This window comes from Lygodium microphyllum, chromosome 15 (assembly GCF_053477565.2).
Source record: "Lygodium microphyllum isolate KBCC chromosome 15, Lygodium_microphyllum_v1.1.10, whole genome shotgun sequence".
NCBI lineage: Eukaryota > Viridiplantae > Streptophyta > Polypodiopsida > Schizaeales > Lygodiaceae > Lygodium > Lygodium microphyllum.
Window position 1 is genome coordinate 70,214,270 of NC_141149.1, and position 12,048 is coordinate 70,226,317.

Sequence of the window (12,048 nt, forward strand, 5' to 3'; positions counted from 1 at the left end):
AACCATACAAACTCACAAGTGACATTAACTACTCCTCTGTATTCAGCATAAGTAGATGATAATGCAATTGTGGGTTCTCCTTGTTGGACCAACTAATTATAGAACTTCCCAATGAGCAACAATATCCTAAAGTAAAACTTCTATCCTCAATATTCCCAACCCAATCAACATCCTTGTATCCAAATAACCTTCAAGGCTAAAGTAGAATCATAAGGCAACCTAAAACCTAAAGTATCTTTGACATATCTAAGAATCCTCTTAGTGGCTACAATTGAGTGACTTTGCTAGGGTTCATGCATAATCAACAACACTTATAGCAAAAGTGAGACCAAGTCTTATTATGGTTAGATAAATTAGGCAATCAACTAATTGCCAATATAGAATGGCATAAGCAAGTTTGGATCCATCAACTTTCACAAGCTTAAGATTGACTTCCATTGGAGCAGAGGATGGTTTATAGGATTGCATATTAAATCTCTTTAAGATATCATTGAAATACTTATATTGATGAATAAAATCCCGATTTGCATTCCTTAAGACTTCAAGCAAAGAAAGTATTTTATTACACCAAGGTCTTTCATATCATTTTCCATTTCCAACTAATGCTTGTCAACATCCATGCTTGCAAGACTACTACCAGTGAGTATGAGATCAACATAGAGAATGATTAATGTAGTATCCATCTTCCTTCTTTATGTAAAGATTAGTATCAAAATTGCTATTCCAAATCCATGAAATTGCAAGAAAGAGTTGATCCTAGTGAGATCTAGGGGCTTCCTTCACCCCATATAGATACTTTCTTAGTTTGCATACCATGTATGGATGGTTGACATTTACATATCCTAGTGGTTATTGCATATAACTTTCCTACAAGTCTTCATTTAAAAAAGAATTTTTATCGTGCATTTGGTGTATAGACCATCCATAATGAGTAGCAAGAGCAATCACAAGTCTAACCAAAACCTTGCACAGATGGAGTACTAGGGTAAATTAACTAACTAGAAAGAATAGATCATGAGATGTAGGGTAAATTAACTAACAAGAAGGATGGATTATGAGGATCATATAGAGATGCAAGGAGAAATGGCCTACTAAACTACAAGGGGCCATCATTTAATCAACAAGGATGGATTATGAGGATCATATAGAGATGCAAGGAGAAATGGCCTACTACACTACAAGGGGCCATCATTTAATCAACTACATGGCAACTTCAAGTGGAAAGTTATTGTGCTCTCGCAAGAGGAAGAGGGACATTGTTATTCCTTCAAGGAGAGTCTTCTTACAAATATGGACCAAGAAGAGGAAAGACTTTCCTCGCAAAAGGATGACCACTTGGAAAAGGTGCATTAAGAGAGGGTGAAAAACCACACCATCCAACTTCAAGTGGAAAGATCTTATGGTCTTGCAAGAGGGACATTTTTGTGTATTGAAAGAGTCTTCTTGCAAATATGGACCAAGGGGACGAAAAACTTTCCTCACTTGAGGATGACCACTCGAAAAAAGTGCAATAAGAGAGTGAAAAACCATACCATCCAACCGATTGAACCTCTTCCTATGGAAGCTAATAATCCACAAATTGCCACTTAGAAAGAAGTGTCTGAGATATTTCTAATATTACCAATGTGCAAGTTTTGTAAGAAGGATGAGAAAACTAAAAAGCACATTTTTGGAAATAAATCGAAGTTATTCCATTGTGGAACTAAGTTGAGAAATGGCTACAACAAACCAACCTAAGGTATAATCTTGATTGGCAAGCAAAATATGGCTATGCATTTCACCAATGCTAAAAACCAAGGCCTAAGTTTGACTACACAATGACTATTTTTGGCTATTTTGATGGTCAAAGTGAGTAAAAAGATCTTCCATCTAACAAATTACTTAAAGGTGTCAAGATGAAACATTGGGCATCCTATCAAAGTTAAGCTCTATTGAAACCTTTTGCATTGTCTCGTTAATATTTTACTAACCACATTATTTTCAACTAAAAAAGAAATCCTAGAAAGGCTCCCAAGAGTACCAAGACCCAAGCCCAAGAGATACAAGTTTCTTTTATCTTAGTTTTCTTTCTCCCAAACGCGTCGCAAATGTCCCTCTTTTGGAAGCTGCAAATGTACAATTTCTAGCCCAGTATAATTATATTCGAGTGTTGGCATTCGACTATCCAAATGGATATTATGTAAATATTTGTTTACCCACATTAGTAGAAAATTTGCTGAAATGAGAGAGAGAGAGAGAGAGAGAGAGAGTGTGTGTGTGTGTGTGTGTGTGTGTGTGTGTGTGTGTGTGTGTGTGTGTGTGTGTGTGTTTTAAACCCAATTTGTTGAGATCTGGCAGGAAGAAAATTTTTGGATTTTCTTTTTTACATTTAAAAAATACAAATGTGAAGCCATTTACATGAAACCTTCAAAATGGTTCAAAAAATAGAAATAAAAAAAGCTCTCCATTCATTAATGCATACTTCACTTCTTCACACTTCAAACAAACCCTGGCTCAAGTAGGATTATACATGAATGTCCCACTTTACACCTTTACCTTGCCTTGAAAGTCTAATTTCAAACAAGGCAACAACCTGTACATTACCCTGAATTCTTCACTAAGAAACATATGAAGCCTCATGGGTTAGCATTCCACGTGCCACATAAAATCAGACCCCGGAACTACTCTCCAGAAATACAAGGAAAATCAGAGGAACAGACTTGCTTGCTGCCATGGTTTCTGTGTCAAAAGTAATGACGCAGTATACCATTGCATTTGATGGGCTAGCATGGTATTTTTGAAGTGAACCACTCTATGACATGCAGAGGTGCCCTTATTAAGGCCAGTGCCACGTTGATAATGGCTGCTACACAGATGCAGCAAGGACAGATACAGCTCAGTATTATCCTGCACAGGCACCACAGAGACAAATCAGACATGAAATTTATGACAACTTGACAACAGTCCAGCATATTTGTAAGCGGCCAGAGGGAAGATAGCCCCAGCATGTAATCATTTACCTGTATCATTACAGAACCAGAACCAAAGAGAAATAGAACTTAGTCACCATAACCTCCCACATGTATTTATGTTTGTCTGAGACGCCCCAAACACGAAGATTTGGACAATTTCCCACTATGATTGATTCCCCGCATTGTGAATTGCGACAACATCACGAGCTTCTGTGAGGAGATGGGTCGCATAGCTAGCTTTGTGCGGTTGGGTGCAGGGGGCTGCTGTCCCTCCCCCCAATCGCACCGAGTTGGGCATGTGGTGCCTCCCAAGCATAAGCTCGTGAGGGACACTGTAGGGAATAATAAGGGAACAGAGCCCCTTTGCTTACATGGGGAAATGTCAAAAATTCCTTGTGAAAACGCAGAGAGAAATAGTGAAAGCAGACTCTCTGCTACAGCTATGAGGATTGTGTGTGCTGTGCACGCATGTGCCTGTGTGTGTCTCTCTCAGAGCAAAACACCAAAGAGAACTCTCTCTCTCTCTCTCTCTCTCTCTCTCTCTCTCTCTCTCTCTCTCTCTCTCTCTCTCTCTCTCTCAGAAACCACAACAGAAAACATATAATACAGATCTCAAAAACCTGAGAATAGACAAAAGCCGTGAAAAGAAAACCGTTTCTCTTACAAAAGTACCACAGGAATGTAATTCCCACAACATGCACAGAGACAGAGAGAGAGAGAGAGAGAGAGAGAGAGAGAGCATACCCAACGATCCAGATGATGATGCCGACTAAAGAGAGCAGGGTCGCAAGGAGAGCGAAGGGCAGGCCCAGCAGAAAACCCAAAGGCCGGCACTCAGAATCGCAACACATGATTAATCGTTGAGACGATGAAGGTATGTAAGAAAGGGAGTATCAAGACGCCGAGGCTTCGAGGGGAAGAGACGATGACAGGCGGGAGAAGAAGAAACTGATAATGAAGGAATCCTCGATGGGTCGAGCCGGCCTCGACCACTTTCCGAAGATGGAGACGAATCAGGAGAAAAGAGAGAGAGAGAGGGGGGGAGGGGGAGGGGGAGGGATGAGAGAGAACTGGCAAGGGGATATATCTACATAGAGGCTTGGGGGACCTCGACCAACGGAACATTGGCCTTCCAGTCAACGAGATTGAGCCGTCTCTCTCTCTCTCTCCTCTCTCTCTCTCTCTCCCCGCCCCCCGCCCAACCTCAAAGCTTACACGTGCTGATGCCCCTACGCGCTTCAGGCATGAGCCGTGCATACCTTTCAACCGTGACAGCTCAGCACTCATCACTCACCACTCACCACTGGAGTTACCAATAAGGCAAGCAAGAACCACCACCCTTGTCACATTCTTTTGAGTGCTAAGGGCTCGTTCTCACCTTCACTCCGGACACACAAATCGGACCCCACCCCCTTACTAACACTTGATCCCACAGATGAGGCGCAAGGTGAGTCACGAGTCCATGAAGATACCTTCACCCCACACTCACCTTGCTAGCCCCTCTACAAAATCGGGGTGCTATTACACTTCTAGCAGGGTTAGAACCATCGCCACTCTCTAATTAGTCACATTGAACTTACCACATGGCACGTTAGCATGCCCTTTTGTTAGCTAAATGGACAACCCATTCAGATATGCTTCGTTTCATCTGTAAACATTGATCCTCAATATCATCGTTATTACTTCTTTCATTTTTGTTTCCGTTTGCAACTCCAATGCATCAAGAGAGGGCCATACAGTTTGAGTTTGACTCACTGGAAAGAAATCGTACATGGGATTTGGTTTCCTTGCCAAATGATAAACATGCATTGCTATGCAAGTGGATGTGTAAGTTGAAGAGCACCCCTCACCTCCTAAGCCCACATACAAGGCTCATTTGGTTGCAAAGGATTTTATTCTCCCCTATATAGAGTCAAGATGACAATTGTCCCCTTGATATTAGCCTTGGTTGCATAAATGGTTCGGGACTTGTACTAGATGGATGTTAAGATGGCTTTCTTACATAGTGACCCACATGTGGATATCAATATGTAGTAGCCTAAGGGCTTTGAGGAAAAGGTTAGGGAACACCTAGTGTGCAAGTTGAGAAGAGTCTTTATGGGCTTAAGCAAGCAATGAAATCCTTGAGTGTCTTTATATGACTAACACAAAGAATAACAACAATAATATAAAATATGTAATTTGTAAAAATATATTTAATGTTTGCTCCAAATGTCCTAAACCTAGGCATTCTATTAGAGGTTGCCTATGCCCAAACAAGGCATCTCTCAAGGCTTCACAAAAGATATAACAAAAAAAAGACCAAAAGTAGAACCCGAATCATCAAAAGAATAATGACACTCAAAACAATAGTAAGCATGCCCCTCTCCTTATGGACCATTAACTCTTACAAATAACTAACTACTAAAAGAAAGTTGGAAGCCATACTTAAAGTGTAAGAAGACGAATAAAATATACCAAAATTTATTTTCCATGTTGTGCAAACTCTAAAGAACATAATGTATTATTTTAGGCATATGCAAAAAGGAGAAGGATCGACCACGAATGAAGTGGAAAAGGGTAAAAGGCAACCTAGAGTGTGAGTTGAGTGAGGGACTAGTGAGGATGAAGCTCAATCTTCACTTCGTACTTCCATGGCTTGAAAGATAAGAGGTTTACACACACACACAGAGTGAGAAACCAATTGGGAAGAGGCTCTTTTCCATCCTCTTCTTCTCTTAAGATTGGAGCAAAAACCATATGGATATGAAGAATGTGAGGTGGCATTTGGAGAAGTCACCCTTGGATTGTGAGATGACCAATGAACCTCTTATGCATCTTGAACTACAACATGGAGAAGATAAGTAGGTAAGTCTACTCACCTTTAGATCTCTTTGTTTCTTGCTTTTATGAGTGAGAGTGGATGCTTAGATCATTCAAAGCAAGAGTACAAGCCAAGTAGATGAGAAATAGTTGAGCAATAAGTGAGCCAAGCTCTTGAAACAATAAGAGTTTCATTTCAATAACCCATTATTGAGCTCTCATAGAGCTTACATTTTGGTTATGTTATGAGGACATGAACGGAGTTGAGTCATCTAAGATGCTCATATTCTTACTATGTGGTGGAATAGGAGGAATTGTGTACTTGAGAGGGATGCAATAGTGAGGAACTAATCTCCTACTCATATACCTTGCTTACTTCAAAACATGCATGAGTAGTTAGAAAGTCAAATTGATGAGGAATTTGTTTAGAGAATGGAAGTAGATTAAAATAAAGTAGAGTAGATTTGTTGTTCCCTTTATTATAAATAAAACTTGATAAAATACAAATTGAGTAAGGGAGAGATAGAGACATGAGTGTATGACAAGAGAATGGGTACAATCTCCCCCCATGTATAAGTGAGCACTTCCTTCATGTATGTATTTATGAATTTGCATTTCTTAGCTTATGTGCTAAAAATTCACGAAAAGTTTCATTTTGGGCTTTTTTCTTTCCTTGCAAACAACATGCTTGTGTTGAATAACTTTCTAGCACCTATATATTAAATATATCTTTATAAAAATATTTGTATTTCCCATAGACCTTAATACAAAGATTGTAACAACACTAAATAATTCCACATGTAAGCACATAAATAAATCCATGCAATAGTAGTATCCAAAATAAAAATAATACCACTTATTAAATTAAGTTCATTCTATTAATAAATATAAATATTATAATTTACTCAATGAAAGCACAAGCCATATTGATTCCTACTATCTATCTAATAGGCATAATGTGACTAGTGTCACATATAGTGCTACACATAACAAGTCACTATTATGCAACAAATAGACAAATGAACATTTAGATATCACTACAAGATACAGGTCTCATACCGACATTCAAAGCGACAAAAATGTTCATTAAAAAATTTGCCCCGTCATCGCTAAAGGTGTCGGTATTACCATCTCCATGAAACTGTTGCTATTGGAGTCGGTATGGGGGTCAGTATCTACGTCAGTATTTGCATCAAATACTAATGCCAATAGTTATGCTTTACAATGCAAATTGCGATGCCAATAGTGACACGTGCAGTAAATTTGAGATGCTAATAGTGATGATTACCAAGAAAAAATAATTTGTGGCAGGGTAGCAAGCTGCCTTGCCACATGTAGCACTATGTGCTATACTTATATTCTACAAATGGATTACATGTTAAGTGTGCAATGGTCATCAAAATGAGTGCAAAATGTACTTGAACCCACAAGGTTGATACATAGGATAAATGCAAGATCACTGATGAAAACTCAAGGAATCATGGCAAAATACAAAGGATGATAATAACATAGTACATAGAAGATGCTTGCATAAATCATAGGACCAAAAAGGAAGAGGATGTGCACTCCATGAATCCAAGCGTGAGCTATAGATCAAGCCATTTGAAAGCTCGTCCTGACGCAAAGGAGCATCGAACGGAGTTTGCAAAAAAAAAAAACTACACATTAGTCCACCATACATAATGGATTTTAATAAAAATAGTAACTACGAACAAGAAACATGAGTGATTTATTAGGCCGCCACGTGCATATAGTTTATCAATCAATGCAGTGAGACCATGTCTCTCTGCATATCGAGCCTCTAGGCCAATGGGATCGCGGTTTGTAATGGAGTAATGCAAAGAAAACAACATACAATTATTAGAAACACGATTATCAGTACAAGCGATATTGCAAAAAAGAAAGCAAGAATAACAAAATAAAAACTTACAAAGTCCTCCAGTGTAACATGTCCATCTATCGGTTGTCCATGCACATTTTTAGCAGTCCACAAACCTAAGCGACGCTGCCCGGCACTCCCATGGAATGTTACGAGATTTGTCACCTAGGGTTTCTTAAGTCCACCTCGCAATAGAACATTCATGGCCGAACCCACTAGGATCGACCTAAAATTCGGGTGCCTAGTGGTCAAGGTCTCCTGGCAACATTCTAGCATCAGGTCTTAGATAGCTTACTTTATGTAGAGATACCTAAGCCGAAGCAGATCTATGCGCACTTGGTTCAAAGAGAATGGGAAACAAGAGGGATGCACCACTTAACCTCTCTATCCGTAGGGCATAGCCCCATTCCGATCCCCTAAAATGGCGTGAATTAGGGTTCTAATCTAACAATTTCTAAGGGTCAATTGTCAGTAAAATCTTGTGAGAAGCCTCCCAGTTCTCTAGGACCACCCTGCCATAGGACAGACCCGTCGAGGGTTTCGCCCACCCGCTTCCCTCAGTAGGTGTTCTTTAGTTATCTAATTAGGTCCTATCACATTTATGTGTGATATTTAAAATTGGCTTCCTTAATTAAGCCTTTTAAGGAATAGGGTTCGTTCACGTAACTTAACATGAAAACATAGCAAACTATCATTTTGACAAACAAGTTCCTTAACTTATCTTCAAGTTAATCTTTGTATCTTGCCCATATAGGAGAAATTATATATCCCTTCTGCCCTGCAGAAGTACCCGGTCCAAATCACATGGCACCACAATTTCCATCCTTTATCTAGAATGGGATCTTCCAATGCCACAGACGTTGGGCTCATGGAAGTCTTCAACTCCATTCTGAACTAGGCAAGGGGTGTCTAGAGCTCCATCTGACCCACAATCTACCTAGGAGTGAAACACCATTTCTATGGTTAGCCTTTCACCACTTGACTTTTGGCCCGTGAATCGAGTAGCGCCCTTCTCGGGTTAATTTGTGGTGCAATCTTAGAGATGATCCACCCGTGCAACATATCCTTTCCTTAATTAATGCATTTAGGAATCAAGCACAAACAAGGCATTTAGTCCTAATATCATTTTCTATGAAAACATTCCTTTACTCTCATGGCAATTTGTCATCACAGACCCCTGCCATGAATTTACCATCAATCACAAATACTTGGAATAATCATCCAAACGATAAACCAACAAGCAGTTGAATGTAGAAGCATTTAGGACATTGCTTGATCAACCAACAAAACCAATTGTATTTCCAAACAATGCAAGAATAGACACGATAACAATTCCATTGCATATTTGCTCTCTCCCTTGGGATCAAAGAGCGATTTTATGTAAAATTTACTTAACAGCCCCTTCCTTCAGCTAAGGCATATGTTAGGGATTCAAAAACTGTACACAACATAAGTTTTATAGGTCACTTACATTGATCGATAACCCAACCCTGAATTGGAGTGATGAAAGACAGTAGCTATCGGACAGATCTCAAGGAATCTTAGTTTTAACCCTTATGATCATTGTTTATACTAGCTAAGCACAAGATCAAGATTCCTAATCTATCAAACATGAGCTATTAGTTCGTGATGTTAGCACGAGCTTGGGCAAAGGTCTAGAGCTTCGAGAAAATGATTCTCTTTTAGACTAGGTTGCTTGCCATGCAATCCATCAGGCGTACAAGCTACAACATAATCTCAGTGAGGTGGAAAACATATCTATTATTTGCGAGAAAAGAAGAGTCGACAATACCTTAGAATCTTATATGCTATTTATGCTATGTACGAATTTGTCACATAGCATCTAGATACAATTTACTTCTTTTGATACCTACGCTCTGCAAACTCCATCTTTCGAATATGTGAGATGTTTCTTTCGATGACCTAATCTGGTGTGGTATAGTACGGGGCCTAATGTATCTCATGTGGGACTCAAAGGAAACATCTATTAATTTGGAAATACTTTACTTACAACTGGTACCGCAGTTGGATTGGTAGTAATGCCCTTGCTCGAGGCTTTCGTTTGTGGGATTGCCATCTACACGTGACATTCTCCGCTTGGGGGCCATTCTCGATCTTCGTCTCCTTTAGATGCAATTTGCACAAGACTTCAACGCCTTTTACTCGATTAATGGGGGCCAATTTGGGGAGAGAATTAAGCTACGGTGGAGGATAATTTTGCAAGGAAGGGGAATAGATAGGTTCGCGGGCAAAGGGGAAAGAAGGAACGCGTGTGGACACCCTCTAAGGAGGGGAAGAGAAGAAGTCCCCTTGGAATATTCCTTCTCTCTCTCTCACACCCTCTTCTCCCTCTCTCTCTCTCACCCTCTTTCTCTCTCTCTCTCTCTCTCTCTCTCTCTCTCTCTCTCTCTCTCTCTCTCTCTCTCTCTCTCTATGTAGCATCGAATTCTTCCCCCTACTCCCTTATGATGGGGGGTGCGGGTTTCATTAGGCGGGGAGGGAGAGAAATGTATTATTGGGGGCGTGGGGAGGAGGTGGAGTAGTAGTGGTGCCTCCATCACCCATCCCTTTTGCATGGCGGCGGTGTTGCAAACACATCGAGAAGGGGTTAGGAGGGGTGGTAGGCTGGTGGCCTCCCCTCATTGATGTTATCGTCTTCTTCCTCCTTGTCATCGCCTATGCCATCATCCTCTTCAATGTCATCTTTTGTGTCATCTCATTCTTTCTCCGCCCCCCGGCCACTTGTTTGGCGATGACAGGGGGGAAGGAAATTTTTTTTCAATTACTTTTATTTAAAATAGGGGGTTCCTATGGCCCATGTGGGGATGTTATATTCTCTCCCCCTTAGAGAACTTGAGATGTCCTTATCTCGGAAGAAAGTGGGGATTTCGTTCTGGAATCGGTGGGGTAGCACCCATCAGCATTCGCTGCAACACCATGACCACTCATAAGCATGCGGCCTTTTGAAACAACAACTTATTGTATTTGATATATCCAAGTCTAGCCAACTAATTTAAGTTTGGCTATCATTGCTTGATCAGCAGAAGCAATTCCTGCAGCAAAGAAATAATCATTCATAGACTTAATCCATATCTCTGCCTCTGCTGGGACATCCATTCCTTTTCCACCAAACTTGGGTGCCTTAATTTGCTTGAGAAGAAATTTCTTCTCTTGCATGTTAGCATTCGTGGGTGTAGAAGGTGCGTGACAATCAAGCCATACCATTTAAGTTATTCTACTTAGGATATGTCTATGAACCATAAATTAATCTATCACATATCATAACAAAGTTTTACTTTGATACCAATTGTAATATGTGTGCCTATCGGCTATCCAGGCACGTTTTTAGTGGTCCATCGAGAGATGAATCTAAGCGACGCCGCCCGATACTCCCATGGAATGTTATGGGGTTTGTCGCCTAGGGTTTCTCGAGCCTGCCTTGCAATGAAACGTTCGCCACCGAACCCACTAGGATCAACCTGAAATTCGGATTCCTAGTGGTTAAGGTCTCCTAACAGTATTCTAGCGTCGCGTCTTGGTCATCTTACTTTACGCAGAGATACCCAAGCCGAAGAATATCTATGTCACACTTGGTTCAAAGAGAATGGGAAATGAGACAGATGTGCCGCTCAACCTTTCTACTGATAGGGCATAGTCCCATTCGGGTCCCCCTAAAATGGCATGAATCAAGGTTTTAACAATTTCTAAGGGTTGGTTGTCAATAAAATCTTGTGAGAAGTCTCCCAGTTCTCTGGGACCACCCTGTCATAGAACAGACCCGTCGAGGGTTCTGCCCACCCGCTTCCCTCAGTAGTAGGTATTCTTTAGTTATCTAATTAGGTCCTATCACATTTATGTGTGATATTTAAAATCAGCTTCCTTAATTAAGCCTTTTAAGGAACAATATTTGTTCGCGTAACTTATAGCACTAACATGAAAACAAAGCAAATAGTCATTTTGACAAACAAGTTCCTTAACTTATCTTCAAGTTAATCTTTGTCTCCTACCCATATAGGAGAAATTATATATCCCTTCTGCCCTGCAGAAGCACCCCACCCAATCCAAATCACATGGCACCACAATTTCTATCCTTTATCCAAAATAGGATCTTCCAATGCCATAGATGTTGGGCTCATGGTAGTCTTCAACCCTATCCTAGACTAGGCAAGGGGTGTCCACAGCTCCACATTACCTACAAGCTGCCTAGGAGTAAAACACCATTTCCGTGGTTGGTCTTTTTACCACTCGACCTTCGGCCCGTGAATTGAGCAGTGCCCTTCCTCGGCTTAATTCACGGTGCAATCTTAGAGATGATCCACTTATGCAACATATCATTTCCTTAATTAATTCATTTAGGAATTAAGCACAAACAAGGCATTCAACCCTAATATCATTTTTCAAGAAAACATTCATTTA

At 40.4% G+C, this 12,048-nt stretch overlaps 1 protein-coding gene across 1 annotated transcript; it reads right to left on the reverse strand.

Moving 5' to 3' along the window:
- Positions 1-2,424: 2,424 nt before the first annotated feature.
- On the reverse strand, positions 2,425-4,008 carry LOC148024655 (signaling peptide TAXIMIN 1-like). Its single transcript, XM_087694291.1, has 2 exons — positions 3,696-4,008; positions 2,425-2,886 (listed from the first exon to the last, which is right to left on the reverse strand). Exons 1-2 carry the CDS (start codon positions 3,800-3,802, stop codon positions 2,763-2,765), a joined length of 231 nt encoding a protein of 76 aa, XP_087550417.1. The 5' UTR covers positions 3,803-4,008; the 3' UTR covers positions 2,425-2,762.
- Positions 4,009-12,048: the final 8,040 nt, after the last annotated feature.